This window comes from Myripristis murdjan, chromosome 13, assembly GCF_902150065.1.
Source record: "Myripristis murdjan chromosome 13, fMyrMur1.1, whole genome shotgun sequence".
NCBI classification, from domain to species: Eukaryota; Metazoa; Chordata; class Actinopteri; order Holocentriformes; family Holocentridae; genus Myripristis; species Myripristis murdjan.
In genome coordinates this window covers 31,491,903-31,507,504 of record NC_043992.1, presented here as the reverse complement: position 1 = coordinate 31,507,504, position 15,602 = coordinate 31,491,903, and the positions used below count along the sequence as shown (strand labels likewise).

At 43.3% G+C, this 15,602-nt stretch overlaps 1 protein-coding gene across 1 annotated transcript in view; it reads right to left on the bottom strand.

Moving 5' to 3' along the window:
- Positions 1-11,498, bottom strand: part of LOC115370326 (extracellular calcium-sensing receptor-like) — a gene marked incomplete at its 5' end in the record, with an annotated part of 41,310 nt that extends 29,812 nt beyond the window's left edge. The window contains 9 exons of the mRNA XM_030067313.1: positions 8,052-8,245; positions 8,335-8,458; positions 8,580-8,801; positions 9,201-9,476; positions 9,594-9,800; positions 10,233-10,502; positions 10,619-10,705; positions 10,795-11,089; positions 11,329-11,498. Of these exons, the coding sequence (XP_029923173.1) occupies positions 8,052-8,245; positions 8,335-8,458; positions 8,580-8,801; positions 9,201-9,476; positions 9,594-9,800; positions 10,233-10,502; positions 10,619-10,705; positions 10,795-11,089; positions 11,329-11,498 (1,845 nt within the window). The remainder of the gene's footprint in view (positions 1-8,051; positions 8,246-8,334; positions 8,459-8,579; positions 8,802-9,200; positions 9,477-9,593; positions 9,801-10,232; positions 10,503-10,618; positions 10,706-10,794; positions 11,090-11,328) is intronic.
- Between the last annotated feature and the right edge of the window lie 4,104 nt (positions 11,499-15,602).

The window sequence follows — 15,602 nt, the reverse complement described above, 5'->3', positions numbered from 1 at the left end:
CATTCCAAAGAAAAATAAAGACCTTGAAGATTGCAGCAACTGGCGACCTGTCAGTTTGCTCAACAGTGATATTAAGTTGTTGGCTAAAACCCTTGCCAGCCGCCTTGACCCTTGCCTACTAAACATCATTTCAAAAGACCAGACTGGTTTCATAAGGGGCAGACAGTTATCCTCAAATATACGCCGTCTGCTCAATATAGTATTGTCAAAATCTGAATCACAACACCCTGAAATTGTCATTTCTATGGATGCAGAAAAAGCTTTTGATAGAGTGGAGTGGAATTATTTATTTTCAGTTCTAAACAGGTTTGGGTTTGGTCAAAAATTTATCTCGTGGATTAAATTATTATATGACGCCCCAGTTGCTAGTGTAAAAACTAACTCAGCACAGTCTAACTTCTTCCCTTTAACACGCGGTTGCCGCCAAGGATGTCCGCTATCACCATTACTGTTTGCCATTGCGATTGAACCGCTTTCCATTGCCCTTAGGAATTCACTGCTTTTTGCCGGTATCTATAGGAATGGGACTGAGCACAGAGTATCGCTTTATGCCGATGACCTCTTACTCTACATCTCAAACCCCACTATCTGCATCGAAGGGATTCTGGATATCTTACACACATTTGGGTCATTTTCTGGTTATAAATTAAACATTAATAAAAGTGAATGCTTCCCTCTTAATAATGCAGCAAAACAAATCCCGGCTCAAACACTACCATTCCGCTTAGCCCCTTCTAGTTTTCAATATTTAGGCATTAATATATTAAACAATTTCCCTTTACTGTATAAACATAACATTGTGAAACTGGTTAAAAAAGTCAAATCAGATCTACTACGCTGGAATACCCTCCCACTGTCACTTCTGGGTAGAATCAATTCTATCAAAATGAATGTCCTACCTAAATTTTTATTCCTTTTTCAGTGTTTACCTGTATACCTGCCCAAGGCATTTTTCAAAGAATTGGATAAGATAATTTCACATTTCATTTGGGCAGGAAAGTCTCCAAGGGTAAAATACTCAATTTTACAAAGAACCAAGGAGGAGGGTGGCCTTGCTCTGCCGGATTTCAGGGCATACTACTGGGCAGCCAATATTCAAAAAGTTTATACCTGGTACAACTCCCCCAACACAGACTGGTGTCGGATGGAAGCCTACTCATGCAACTCCATCTCCTTATCAGCTTTAATATGTGCTCCTCTAAATGCACATCCTACTAAAGTCACCTCCAACCCAATTGTCTTGTCTACTATTAAAATCCTGAAACAATTTAAACAGCACTTCAAAATCACCTCTCTTTCCCCATTAATGCCCATCTGTGATAACCATTTATTTATACCCCCTACACTTGACTCAATGTACATTCGGTGGAAAGAGAAAGGGCTGGTGAGTTTTGAGCAACTTTTTGATAAGGACATTTTTATTTCCTTTGATACCTTTCGAACTAAATTTGCCCTTCCACAAGCTCATTTATTTAGATACTTTCAAATCAGAGACTTTGCTCGCTGCAATTTCCCCAACTTCCCGCACAAACCACCTCGTACTCTTATTGAAACAATCCTTTCTCTTCCTGCAATCCGTGGATTCATTTCAACGGTGGTAAAATTAATCCTGTCATCACTGTCATCCCCATTGGTAACTAGGAACACATGGGAGAAGGAACTAGGCGATGCCTTGTCAGACGAATGGTGGCAGAGGGCCCTCAACAGGGTTACTTCTACTTCATCTTGTGCCAGTCTGACATTAATTCAGTTCAAAGTCCTACACAGGGTACATTTTTCCAAAGCTAAACTTAAAAAACTTTTTAATACAAGTGATACTTGTGACAGATGCTCTCTGTCACCAGCCAGTCATACACACATGTTTTTTTCCTGTCCGAGATTGGGCTCATTCTGGTCCTCTTTCTACAACACTTTCTCAAAAGCCCTAAATAAACCTGTGCCCTGGAGTCCTTTAATTTCCATCTTTGGTGTGCCTAAAGAACTCACACACTTCACCAAAATGGAGAGCGATTCTATCGCTTTTGCATCTCTGGTGGCCCGCAGACGTATTCTGCTTCATTGGAAGGATAAAAATGCCCCCTCCCCTAATTCTTGGTTAAAAGACCTAATGTCATTCCTACACTTAGAAAAAATCAAGTACAGTATCAGAGGGTGCTCTGAAAAATTTTATAAAACTTGGAATCCTATTCTTTCTTTGATCAATTCCACTCCTTCTTTGGATGATTAAGACAGATTAATCTACTTAAGATAAACTGATGTAACTTTTATTTATCCAGTCGGGATGCTGACGGAGACCAGTAATTGTTTTTGATTTGGTGATTTGGTGGTCAATCTCAAGACAAAACATTTACAAAGTATTATAGTCAAAAAAGAAAAAAAAAAAAAAAAGCATTTTAGATTCCTCCTCTAAAAGTCCCCTGTTATTTATTTATTTATTATTATTATTTATTTTATTTTATTTATTTATTTTTCTTTTCTCTTTTGTTGTTGTTGCCATTGTTGCTTTGGTTACTGTTCACCCCTCCTGTGTTTTCTTGGGGGGGGGGGGGGGGGGGGGGGGAGTTGTGTTTGCCTATTTTGTTTGCTTTATTATTACTTGTTTGCTTATATCATGTGAACATGACTCTCTAGTTGGGGGGTGGGGAGCGGGGTTGTTGCTGTAAAAGGTGGAAAAATGGGTGAAATGTATCCTCACTGATTGAAACTGTATTTTTGTGTTAATAACCCAATAAAGATATATATGGAAAAAAAAAAAATGAACAAGAAAACCATCTAAGAATATATAATAATAATAATAATAATAATAATAATAATAAATATGTCAATATAATTCATATATATTATTAATATACTGTATCAATATGGTTCATAGATAGATAGCATAAAAATAGAGAGAGAGAGAGAGAGAGAGAGAGCTTGCTGCTTTGGTATACGTCTTGCGCTCCAGTAGCCAAGCGGTGTCTACTCTTATGTCTATCATCTTATGGGCTAACATCAGCTGTGCTTCAATTCTAAGTTGTGGGAAGTTCCTGCAGTTTACTGTTGAGAAACGCAGGCTTTGTTCTTAACTTAGCCCTTAATAATTGTCACTAATTGACACTGCCATTCAGACACATCACATAGTGCTTCTACATTTAGGTCTAGCATGCAGCTAATGGTTAGCCACAGTGGTGTAGTCTAGTTTATTCTAGTGGGTATACGCACGCACGCACGCGCGCACACACACACACACACACACACACACACACACACACACACACACACACTTTCTGAAACGTTAACGTTAGCTCCAGCTGTAGTGTCCCCCGAAAAATGGTCAAAAAGAGCCGCTTCGTAACACAGAGAAGGCGACTTTATGAACAGGAAAGTGAACGTTATGTCAAAAAAACATGCTGATACGTATCTTTGCGCATTTTTAAGTGGTTATACGGAAATGCGGGACCTTTTCTAGTGGGTATACGCAGTATACCTGCGTATCACGTAGACTACACCACTCGTTAGCCAACAAATCACACATGTAGGGCTAGTCATCTCTGTGACTTACTTTTCATGACTCGAGAGTGCTGACTCTTCCATAGCGAAAAGTTGAAGCTTCTTTTTGCATATTTTGCAGCATGCTACACGTGGATTTGGTCCATGTTTTATCCACTGTTTCTACTTTTCATTACCCAGCCAACGTTCATTAAAACGGCAACCTCCCGGCACGTTGGTCGCATGCTGCTGCACTACCCTCTTGTTGGGGGCGTGACACATGACAATCAATCCAGCTCTTGTGAAACCCATCAGAGCGTGAGCTGTGAAGGCGTCATTTTTAATCCGACTTATTTTATTTCTCTCCATTTAATAAGTGGTACATTTAGTCAGACCAGAAATATGGTAACAATTTCAAGCATTCAAGCATTTACAAGCATGTTACCCAAAATTCAAGCATTTTTCAAACCTTGAAAACATAACATTAAAATCCAAGCATTTTCAAGGTTTTCAAGCACCCGTACGAACCCTGAATATGAAAAAAAAATACTGTTTTCTGAGGGCATCAAAATCACTGTGCCACCCTGCGCTGCACCGGGAAACTGGAGCCTAAAATGTCAACACACAACCTGCTGTGATGACAACGTGCCATAAGGGGGCAATCTGCTACTAACTCCCATCAAGACAATAGCGCTACATCACTTGCCAATGCATTAGCAGAGTGCATCAACACAAGCCACCTCCCAATACCAGAGCCCTCTATTTTCACTGGAGACCCCCTAAGATACAAGGACTGGAAGATGTCTTTTCCAACCCTGATCGGCTGCAGGAATATTCCAGTCAACGAGAAGCTTTACTACCTTTGCAAATATGTCGGCGGAGCAGCAAAGAAAGCTATTGAGGGTTATTTCCTGCTGGACACAAAAGAAGCTTACCTCTCAGCCTGTGCCGTTTTAGAAGGTATGGGAATGCCTTTGTAGTTGGTAAGGCCTTCAGGGATAAGCTCGCAAAGTGCCATCCAGCTCGCGCGCCAGAATGAGCTCATTAAACAGCAGAGCGTGGAGCACGTCGAAAGCAGAGTGAACGAAGTGAGACGCAAACAGTACGGCAATACGAGGCTGAGCCATGAAAAGCCACAGTACTCACATGAACAAAAACACAAGGAAGTTAAACAGAACTGCCAATGGTGTAACAGGATACATGGTAAATCAGAACGCTGTCCTGCTCGCAATAAGAGATGCAACAAGTGCAACAAAATTGGCCATTTTGGAGTGGTATGCAAAACAAAAATGCTAAAAGACGTCAGGACAGAGGTTTGGGAAGATTCTGACGAGGATTCCTTTTTTATTGGTGGACTTTTCCTTGATACTGTGACTGAACAAAAGACAACTGTCATTGATGAGCTAGGCATGGACACTGATTGGGATGTTGAGTTGCTAGTTGAGGGCAGCCCATGGGACTTTAAGATTGATACCGGAGCTGACACTACAGTTGTGACAGAGGTGACGTTCAGCAGGAAAAGTGAAGTGTGCCGGAAAATTCCTCGCTAACACTGTTTACAAGGGGCAGAAATATCGGCACTGGAATACTGTCATAAAGGGACAATATGCTAGCAACATGCTGGGCAAGACAGTGGCAAAACGTATGGGACTCATCTCTAGAGTGAACGGGATTAACAATGACCGAACAGAAAATGTGTTTGGGGAGATTGGGCTACTAAACTGTGAGCCTGTGAAGATAGAACTGTCTGACAACGCTGTGCCCTACAACGTGAATACGCCACGTAGAGTTCCTTTTCCCCTTGAAGCATGCGCTTCAAGGAGTTGAAGCGCATGCTCAACATGGGCATTATAGAGGAAGTCACCACACCTACAGACTGGTGTGCACCTATGGTGTCGGCTCCAAAACGCAACAAAGATGACATCAGAGTGTGTGTCGATCTAAAACGGCTGAACAAGGGAGTGAAGCGAGAGCGCTACATCCTGCCCACACTGGATGATATCACACCCAAACTGGTGGGAGCCAAGGTTTTCTCGACCTTGGATGCCTCGAGCGGATTCTGGCAGATCCCATTGGACCCCAGCAGCCAGAAACTCACCACATTCATCACTCCCATGGGCAGGTTCTGCTTTAAACGCCTGCCGTTCGGGATCACTTCAGCGCCTGAGATTTTTCAGCGGCTGATGAGCAGCCTGCTCCAGGGCCTGGAGGGGACGGTCGTGGTGATGGATGACATTCTCGTCTTCGGGTCCAACAAAGAGGAGCATGACCACTGCCTGGCCGCGGTGCTGTGAACGATCAAAGCATCGGGCCTCAAACTCAACAGAGCCAAGTGCCACTTCAGAAAAACAGAACTAAAGTTCTTCGGGCACATCATCAGCGCGAATGGCATTAAACCGGACAACAGCAAGGTGGAAAGCATCGCCAAAATGCCAAGCCCCACAACTGTGGAGGAACTTCGCCAGGTGCTGGGACTGATAAACTATGTGGGCAAATTCCTGCCAGGTCTGTCCACCATCCTGCACCCAGTGACTAACCTTCTCAAAAAGGAGAGTGCATGGATCTGGGGCAAACCCCAGGAGCAGGCGTTCAACAAAGCCAAGGCTATGCTTGTGACCACACCAGCACTCTGTTACTATGATGCAGGCCGACCGACTGTGGTCAGTGCGGACGCCAGCAGCTATGGCCTGGGCGCTGCGCTGTTGCAGGACCACGACAGGGAGCTGCGACCTGTCACTTTCTGTTCCAGAACTCTAACCGACACGGAAAAGAGATACTCGCAGATCGAGAAAGAGTGCTTGGCGAGTGTGTGGGCCTGCGAACGCTTTGCCCGATACATCCAAGGGATGGGCTGTGTCCGTCTGCAAACAGACCATAAGCCTTTAGTGCCACTAATCAACAGAGAGAGAGAGAGAGAGAGAGAGAGAGAGAGAGAGAGAGAGAGAGAGAGAGAGATCTCCCTGTTAACCTTTACCCTTTTGTTATGTGAACTGATCTGTTATGGAGCCTGTGCTGCCCAGCAAAGCCCTCGCCATGTTGTGCAGGTCTCAGTAAGCCTCTCTCAGCCAGACGCTGCTGCTACCCGCCGAGAAAAGGAGATGCAGAAAGCACAACAACTTGCTAACTTGACTACATCCACACAACCCGGTCTTTCTTTTTATACCATTCCGTTTGAAAAGTCCTCACAATTTTTGTCCCTTCCTTTGAATTAATCCTTGAGGTCAGGTGTTGGTTTCCCAGTTAATATCACGTTTTTTCACCCTCAAATATCAAGTTAGAAAGTCTTTTTATGGGAAATCTCCATCTTCGCTGCTACCCAAAAGCACTGCGAGCCAGTGACAACAGCATCACGAGACCTTGTGGGGGTGCTGCCATTGGAGAAGCGCCATTCAACACAGTAGTTGTGGTGACATTTAATACAGGATGCTCTGATGTCCCATTCTTCTAAATGCAGCATGAAGTACGCAACAGAAATCATCAACTGCTGGAAACTCAGAGGTAAAGATGTGGGTACACAGACTCGTGTAAACTGGCAGGTTTTTGCAAGTACGCCTAATTGTATTAGGTGTACTTGGTTAGTTTCCTCTCTCTTAACAATCTCCACACTCTCTCTCTCTCACACATGAAATCAACCTTAAAATTGGGCCCACTATCAGTTACACTTGAACTAAACTGGTTATAGGCAAAAACAAGCAGTGATTGAGAGAGACCGAATTTTTCACCATCATTTTTGTAATAATTTATTGTTACATCTGGAGCATTGTTGTGTTATGTGTATGAAAAAAGTGTGATTGTATATAATCAAACATGTATATATAAACAGAGAAAAAAAGAGTTAATGATGAGCTGACATACAGCTTTTATGTCTTGCTGGTGCCTCGACCCATGATAGCTTTCTTGGTGTTCCTCTCAGGTCTCAGCAGGATTATAAAACACTTTGGTCCAAACAGTGCCACCAAGAGGCCAAGACTGGAGGCCAGGATGGCAAATACCTCCACAGCATCTGCATATTTTCCTGGGGAGTTGATATAAGCAGGGATAAAGGCAACCCACACAGCACAGAAGATCAGCATGCTGAACGTGATGAGCTTGGCCTCATTGAAGTTGTCTGGAAGATTCCTTGCCAGGAATGCTAGGAGGAAGCTGACGATAGCCAGAAAGCCAATGTAGCCCAGTAAGACTGCAAAACCAACCGTGGACCCTATGACACACTCATAGACTATCTTGTCACTGTGGTATTGTGTGTTTTTATGAGGAGCTGGTGAGAAGGAGACAAGCCAGGCTGTGCAGATTGCTGCCTGAATGGAAGTAAGAACCAAAACTGTCCCTCTTTGCTGCACAGCACCAAACCATTTGAGACTAGCTCCACCTCCAGGTTTAGAGGCCTTGAATACAGCCAACACCACCATGGTTTTCACCAGGATGCATGAGACACACAGCACAAAGCTGATCCCAAATGCTGCATGCCTCAGCTTACATGTCCATAACCTGGGACGGCCAATGAACAGCAGCGAGCACAGGAAGCATAATTTGAGTGACAACAAGAGCAGGAAGCTGAGTTCTGAGTTGTTGGCACGCACTATGGGAGTGCTGCGATGATAGATGAAGACTCCCAGCACAATGGTGCAGATGAGTGTGCCTAGTAATGAGGCGGTTGTCAGGCAGATACCCAAGGGCTCGTGGTAGGAGAGGAACTCTATTGTTTTGGGAATGCAGTGGTCACGCTGGGGGCTGGACCAGAAGTCCTCTGGACAACTGATGCACTCCATGGAGTCTGACAGAAAAAGAGCAGGTGATGAAAGAGATGCATGTAAACAGTCTATTATTAAAGATAAACTCTGCCTTTTAATAATAAATACCAACCAGTCCCATTGCTGGACTTCCCATCAGAACAAGGGATGCAGTCAAAACAGCACACAGGTTCTCCTTTCCTTCTTGCAATGCGGGTGCCAGGTGGGCAGCTCTCACTGCACACTGACCGGGGCGGCTACAGGGAGAAGAACAATTATCACCACCATTCTACATACAATGATGTGACATAATCAGGATGAGTTTTTTTTTTTTTTCCAGATAACAACAAAACAGGTGGCTGAATGAGCAGAAGTGACCTGTTCAAAATTCCAAAAGATCCTGTCTTCATCCAGTGTGAGCTCTTCACCTGTGGAGGCTGACTTCTTAACAACACCCACAGTCTGAACTGTTGTGCTCCCATCAGGGAGCCAGCGCCAGTTCATCACATCATAGATTGGTAAGGCATCACCATTCTCATCAAATGACACTTGATCACCAAATGCTGTGGTGAAGTTTATCTTCTCCAAGTAATACAAAAGCTAGATAGAAAAAGAGAGAAATCACACAAACTGAGGAAATCTGTTGAAAAGCAAAAAATTGAACAGTATTTAGCATTCTTAATACAGTGGTACTATCCTCTTTTATCTAGCTACATACTGTCCATATTTATGTGTATTAAGTAAAGTATGCAAACCCAACATGACAAGTGATAAATATTCTTATACTTGCAGAAAAGAACAACAACAAAAAAATGCTCTTCTTCTCTGTTCTTATGAAGCATAGAAATAACAGTGAGATATTGCTGTCACAAAGCAAGTGGAGCAATAATTTTATCCTACAAGTATGTATTTTACAAATACTAATCTCATATCTAGATATTTTGTATAATGTTTCCCTTTAAATACCAAGAAAAGATGGAGGCTTAATTAATATCTCACCTGCCATGGTTGCAGTTTCTGTAAACTGGCACAGCTGTGCCCGCTGAAAGGCCCTCTGCCTGGCATACACTGCAACATGTCATCAAGGGCATATGCCAGGGCATACACAGCCTTGTACACATTGTACTCTGGCCTGAGGTCTGACATATCCAAAAAGGTGGTCGCCACATTCTCCAGATCTTCCTGTCCAGTGCACAGAGCTCCCCCAGTATCCAACCACCCTGCTGGTGGTGGTGAGAATCGACACTGAAATGTGTACTCCCAAAACTGCCTCACCTGGAGAAATTAATATATCAAGAGTAATGATGAGAAATTTTCAGCAAAGTATAGACAAAAAAGTTCAAAAATGACAATATGGAGGCAATATGTGATTCTTGTGATTTTATATCTCACTATGTTATTGTTATAGTTGTTGTAGGGGTCACTGTCAGGACTTATTCTTAACAGGAAGTCCCTGAGTCCTGGTATCTCTCCTTGACGGATGGCAATACCCAGAGTGCCCCCCAGGTATGGCATGAGGTTGGGTGCCTGCAGCCCAGTAGCTGCTGTCCAGGCTTCACTGGCTATCCACTGCAGACCTGTCACATTCTGCTTTACCACCTCGGGGTTGAAATATGTCACATATATAAATACAGACTTCAGTGGCACTAATGTAGTACCATAGATTATGCTGTGCAGCATCTTGTGTTTGTCATATAAGCAGAGGTCAAATTCCATGTTATACACATTGTTGAGAGTAAGCTCATGCATGTCAGTCGTAAGTGGAATCTACATATTGTACCAAAGCTAACAACACTTTGAGCAATAGAGGTTCCCCCATTAATGTAATCAAGAAAAACATAATTTCCTGTTGTTTCACTCCTATAAAAGCCTGTTTAGGCAATAAGAGGTGTGAATTATTCAGTTATTTACTTATTTGTAAGAAAGTTATTGAGAACAAAAAACAAACAAACAAAAAAATCCTATTCATTGTTTAACCTTGTTTGAAAGAACAGTTTTCTATATTTTGATCTACCGTAATTCAATCCCAACCTCTTCCATTACATGAATCATTTGTTTCTCATGTGCAAATCCAATGACCACACGAGCTGTGGATATCTTCATCACATTCACAATCCTCCTATATTCAGCTGGGTCATAACTCCTGGGCAAAATCTCTAAATATGCCAGACAACCTCCACCAGACTGAGCCAGGTCAGACTGGAGGGATCGGGCAGCATGCAGTCCGTAGTCATCATCACTGATCAGCAGGCCCACCCAAGTCCAGCCAAACCGCTTCAGAATCTCGAGCATTGCACGAACCTTGTCAGATAAGAGTGGAAACAGTAATGCTCAAATTTTAATATTTGTTAAGGTGTTCCCAATCTGAGTTGATGTGAACATTTTTTTTAAGATCTGGTTTTGTTAATATGGTTCACCTGGAAGGCATCACTTGGGATTGTTCTAAAGAAGGATGGAAACCGTTGCCGGTCACTCAGGCAGGAACATGTGGCAAAATAACTCACCTGTATGAGAAACAGACAATGTGCATCCTAAATTATGATAAAATTACTGCCAGTTTTACTGTGTTAATGGTAACAGAGGGAATACTTACCATTGGTACTCTGTACAAACCTAAGACAGCAGAGATTGCAATAGAACGGGTTGAGGAAGATTCACCCACAATCCCCAGCACTGGAGGGGGGCCTATACAGTTATTGTCCAATAGGAATTGATCTCCTTGACCACTCAACATTGACAATGCAGCACGAAATGCATCTCCAAGTGTGCCACAGCTATCATACAAACTGTATCCAAGAGTCACATTAGGTAGAAGGTTTGAGTTCCTGTTGATCTCATCAATTGCAAAGGCCATGGTCTGGAACTGCCTGAATCCTAAAACATTAAAACTGACACAAAAATTTCACTGCATTTTGCTGAAAAATACACTATATGATAACAGTGATGAACTAGGCCATAGTACAATGTCCTAGTTCCAGAAGAAGCATAATTATAATGGTAAGAAATTCTATATGTAAATGTTGACAAGACACCAAGCACAGTTAGTTGACTGGGGAAGAAAATGAAACATGAGAATGATCTATACCACTGTCTTCTTTCTGCTGTATCTCTGAAGTACACTACTCACCCATGGCAGATAGGCTCCTGTAGCTCTGATGTGAAAGAAAGTTCAGGTAAAACAGAGAAGAAGTGGACTGTGAACAATCCACCTAGAACCACATCTCCAGTTTTGTGGATCCTATTAACATGAAACTGTCCCTGTAACTGACAGGAGGAGGAAACAGAGGAAGACACATTTGAGCAAAAGGAGGAAGAGAAAATTTGCAAGATCAAGACCATGCACAAGATCACATCTATATCTGAAAGTGCCATCATGACTGTTCTCCTGTATTTACCTGTTTTCTCAGCCTCATCACTTAATTTAAAGGCAGTGCTATGTCATCCCCTTTCCAAACCTGCGTCAGTGTTTAATCTTTCACAACACCCATCAGGGCAGTGGCAGAGTTTGGGCAGGGCCTCATTTAAATTTCAAATTTGTTTTAATATATTGATGCCGAATAGATTAATGTGTGCACATAGTAGACATAGTTATCTGTGCATATGTGTTTATATGTATTTCATAATAATAATGCAAAAACATATAAGCAGATAAGTAAATTTGGACATTACAGTTGATAGACCACATGTATGTTCAGCAAAATATTTGTTTTCACTGTTCTGAAAAGCACCAGCTGAAAAAACATTTGTATTTGCAGAAACAATGTGCAGTGTAACCAATTCTCATTGTGGTCCTTCCTAGAGCAAGAGAACTCAGACCCATTCAAAATTACCAAATACCCAGAAGTCCTTAGCCATACACTTATTATGTTTAATAATGTCCACTAGGTGGTAGCAGCACACTTAGACTTTGAGTGAGGCCCTATGTCTTTATGTTTTTTAGTGTGCTTGCTTTAGTACAGCACACCTGTATTCTCTGCTTTGCTTCTGTATTTGTGTTCTTGGCTCAGCAAAGCACTCTAACACCTGTTCCACACTAGGGGTGAGTGAGTCATAGTCACAAAAACAGGAACCAGGCATCTTGCTTGGTGAGAGTTCAGTTATTGTGGACACGTTTCCAAATCTTTTATATGTCAAAAAATAATTGAGTACCTGCCCAAGGTGAATGACATTAATCCTTGAATTGAAAATTTTTGCAATTTCCACCTGCTCTCCTAAGAACTGTTCTACAAAGAACAGTTGTGTAGCCCAGTGTATCTAGGCGACAGTGCCACATAAGTCCCAGAGCATGCTCTTTTGGGGTTACGGGCCTTTCTGGACAAACCATAGTTGACTGCTCTCTGTCTCTGTAGTTTACTGCTCTCTCTCTGTTTACTGCTCTCTGTCTGCAAATGTCAGGCAGCCGGGAATGCATGTAATTCTAAATACCAACCACAGATAGACACTGGGATAATCCTTGTTTACATCTCGCCATATGAACTCCGAGGGAAGGCTGATCTTAAGATAAGAGATGCAACTGATAGAACACCCCCTTTATGTCACTACTGATTGTCACTTCATATTCATAGAAGCAAAACATGACTCCCATTCTGTATCCCAGAGAGACATTAGGTAGCAGGTTTGAGTTCCTGTTGATCTCATTAGTAGTAACGACCATAGTCTGGAACTGCCTGAATCCTAAAACATTTAAACTAACACAAAAACACCACTGTATATTGCTGAAAAGACACCATATGATAACAGCGATGAACTAGGCCATGGTGCAGTAGCCATTATTACACTGGTAAAATACTGTATATGTATATTTTGCATGTTAGTATTACAATTGATTTTAAGATTTTACTGATAGTTTAAAGCATTACAAGGCACGGCTCATACTTACATTTCTGATACTTATCCCTTAGAAGACAGAGCACAGCCTACATCCCTTGGGCACGCCCCTACTGATTGTTGTTAAATCATGGCTCATAACAAAAAGATGGAATGAACCAGTTTTGTAATTTTCTGTCCAAACATTTCACACTAGCAAAATCAGAATTAGATTTTTAATCATTTCTGCAAACCTGTATTCATCTTCTCTTTTCATTTTCCTTTCCTTACTTCAATCTTATGAAGGATAACCTGCTTGTTGTATGTTTTCTTTTCTGTCTCTCTGCTTGAGTGTTGATTTTAACTTGTTTATGTCAAGAAACAGGCAAAAGAACAAAGAAGATTCAAGATTCAAGATTCAAGGTTTATTTGTCACATGCATGAATGTACAGGTACAGCAGCAGTGAAATGTAATTGCAACAACTCCGGCACTGTGCAAGTAAAAAATAAAATAAAAATAAAAATAAAAATACAAATAATAATAATAACGGTAATAATAATAAAAAAATAAAAGAAAATAAGATAGAAATAAAGATAAAATAGAAAGAATATATGACATTCCTATATACAATGAACGACTATATACAATCTGCAACAATATACAAAAGGTACAAAAAGTACAAAAAGTACAAATAAGTAGAGGGTAAGTACAAATGAGTAGAAGAACTGAGTTGCAAAACCCTGAAGAACAACACGTTCCACCGGAGGTTCAGGGTTAGTGTGAAACCGTGAGACCAAGTGACATAAACCTGATGCCCGGTACTGGGTTACAGGAGCTGTCAGACTTGATCCAGCCTTGTGGAGTCACCCCTTCCCCTCCAGTCTTTACGTGTTGCAATCTGCCAGTAATGTAGGGTGTAGTGTAGTTGTAGGTGGTGGTGGGAGGGGGGTGGGGGGTGTTGTGGACTGATATACAGAGTTTGTGTTATGTGTTCAGAATCCGAGTGGCCTGGGGAAAGAAGCTCCTTCTCAGCCTCTCAGTCCGGGCTTTGATGGAGCGAAGCCGCTTGCCTGAGGGCAGCCACTCGAACAGTCTGTGGTTGGGATGATGAGTGTCTTTTAAAATCCGACTTGCCCTGGACCTGCACCGCTGGGTGTAGATGTCCTGGAGGCAGGGCAGTGCTGTGCGGGTGATGCGCTCAGCACATCGGATCACTCTGTGCAGGGCCTTCCTGTCCTGGGAGCTGCAGCTGCCGTACCAGGCAGTGATGCTCACAGAAAGCACAGACCCCACTGCGGCGGCGTAAAAGGTTTTCAGCAGCGTGGTGGAGATCTTAAATTTCCTCAGCCGCCTGAGGTGGTACAACCGCTGCCGAGCCTTCTTCACCAGGGTGGTGGTGTGTGTAGTCCATGTCAGATCCTCAGAGATGTGAACCCCAAGGTACCTGTAATTGCTTACTCTCTCCACCGGGGTCCCATAGATCCTGAGCGGTGCATAGTGGATCCTCTGCTTCTCTCGCCTGAAGTCGACCACCACCTCCTTGGTCTTGTCAACATTCAGGTCAAGGTTGTTGTCCTTACACCAAGAAGACAGCAGCTCCACCTCCTCCAGATAGGCCGTCTCGTTGTTGTTGGAGATCAGGCCTACCACCACTGTGTCATCCGCGAATTTCACAATGATGTTGGATTGGTGTGTAGCTGTGCAGTCATAGGTGTACAGGGAGTATAGCAGAGGGCTCAGTACGCAGCCTTGGGGGGCACCAGTGTTGAGGGTACGGGAGCTGGAGGTGTGGGCTCCAACCTTCACCACCTGTGGTCTGCTAGTCAGGAAGCTCTGAACCCAGGAGCAGAGTGAGGAACTCAGCCCCAGGTCCCTGAGCTTGGTGACCAGTCTGTGGGGAACTATGGTGTTAAATGCTGAGCTGTAATCAATAAACAGCAGACGCACATAATTCCCCTTACCGGTGTCCAGGTGGGAGAGGGTGGAGTGGAGGACATGGGTGATGGCATCGTCAGTACTCCTATTGGGGCGATAGGCGAACTGAAGGGGGTCCAGGGAGTCCGGCAGTGATGAGCAGATGAAGTCTTTGATGAGTCTCTCAAAGCACTTCATCACCACGGAGGTCAGAGCTACAGGGCGGAAGTCATTTAGACCGGCTGGGTTGGTCTTTTTAGGCACAGGGATGATGGTGGACTTTTTTAGGCAGGTGGGGACGACAGAGTGGGCCAGGGACAGATTGAAGATGGTGGTGAACACCGGAGCTAGCTGGTTAGCGCAGGATTTTAGCAGCCGCCCGGGGATGCCGTCTGGGCCGGCTGCCTTCCTGCTGTTCACTCGCCTCAGAGCTCTCCTGACGTCGTGCTCCGAGAGCGAGAGTGGGCGGTCCTCCTCACCGGTCAGGCCGCCTGCCTCGATCGCGTTAGCCACAGCGCTAGCGCGAGCGCCGCCAGCCTCAAAGCGAGCGAAGAAGGTAAGGTAATGATATTATAACCCTAGCTCTATAAGCAAAGGTAGAGGTCTCTATTGATCTTTGCTCTTTGGTACTTATTATCTGTATATACTGTTTATAGTGTAAATTATGCTTCATATCTTGC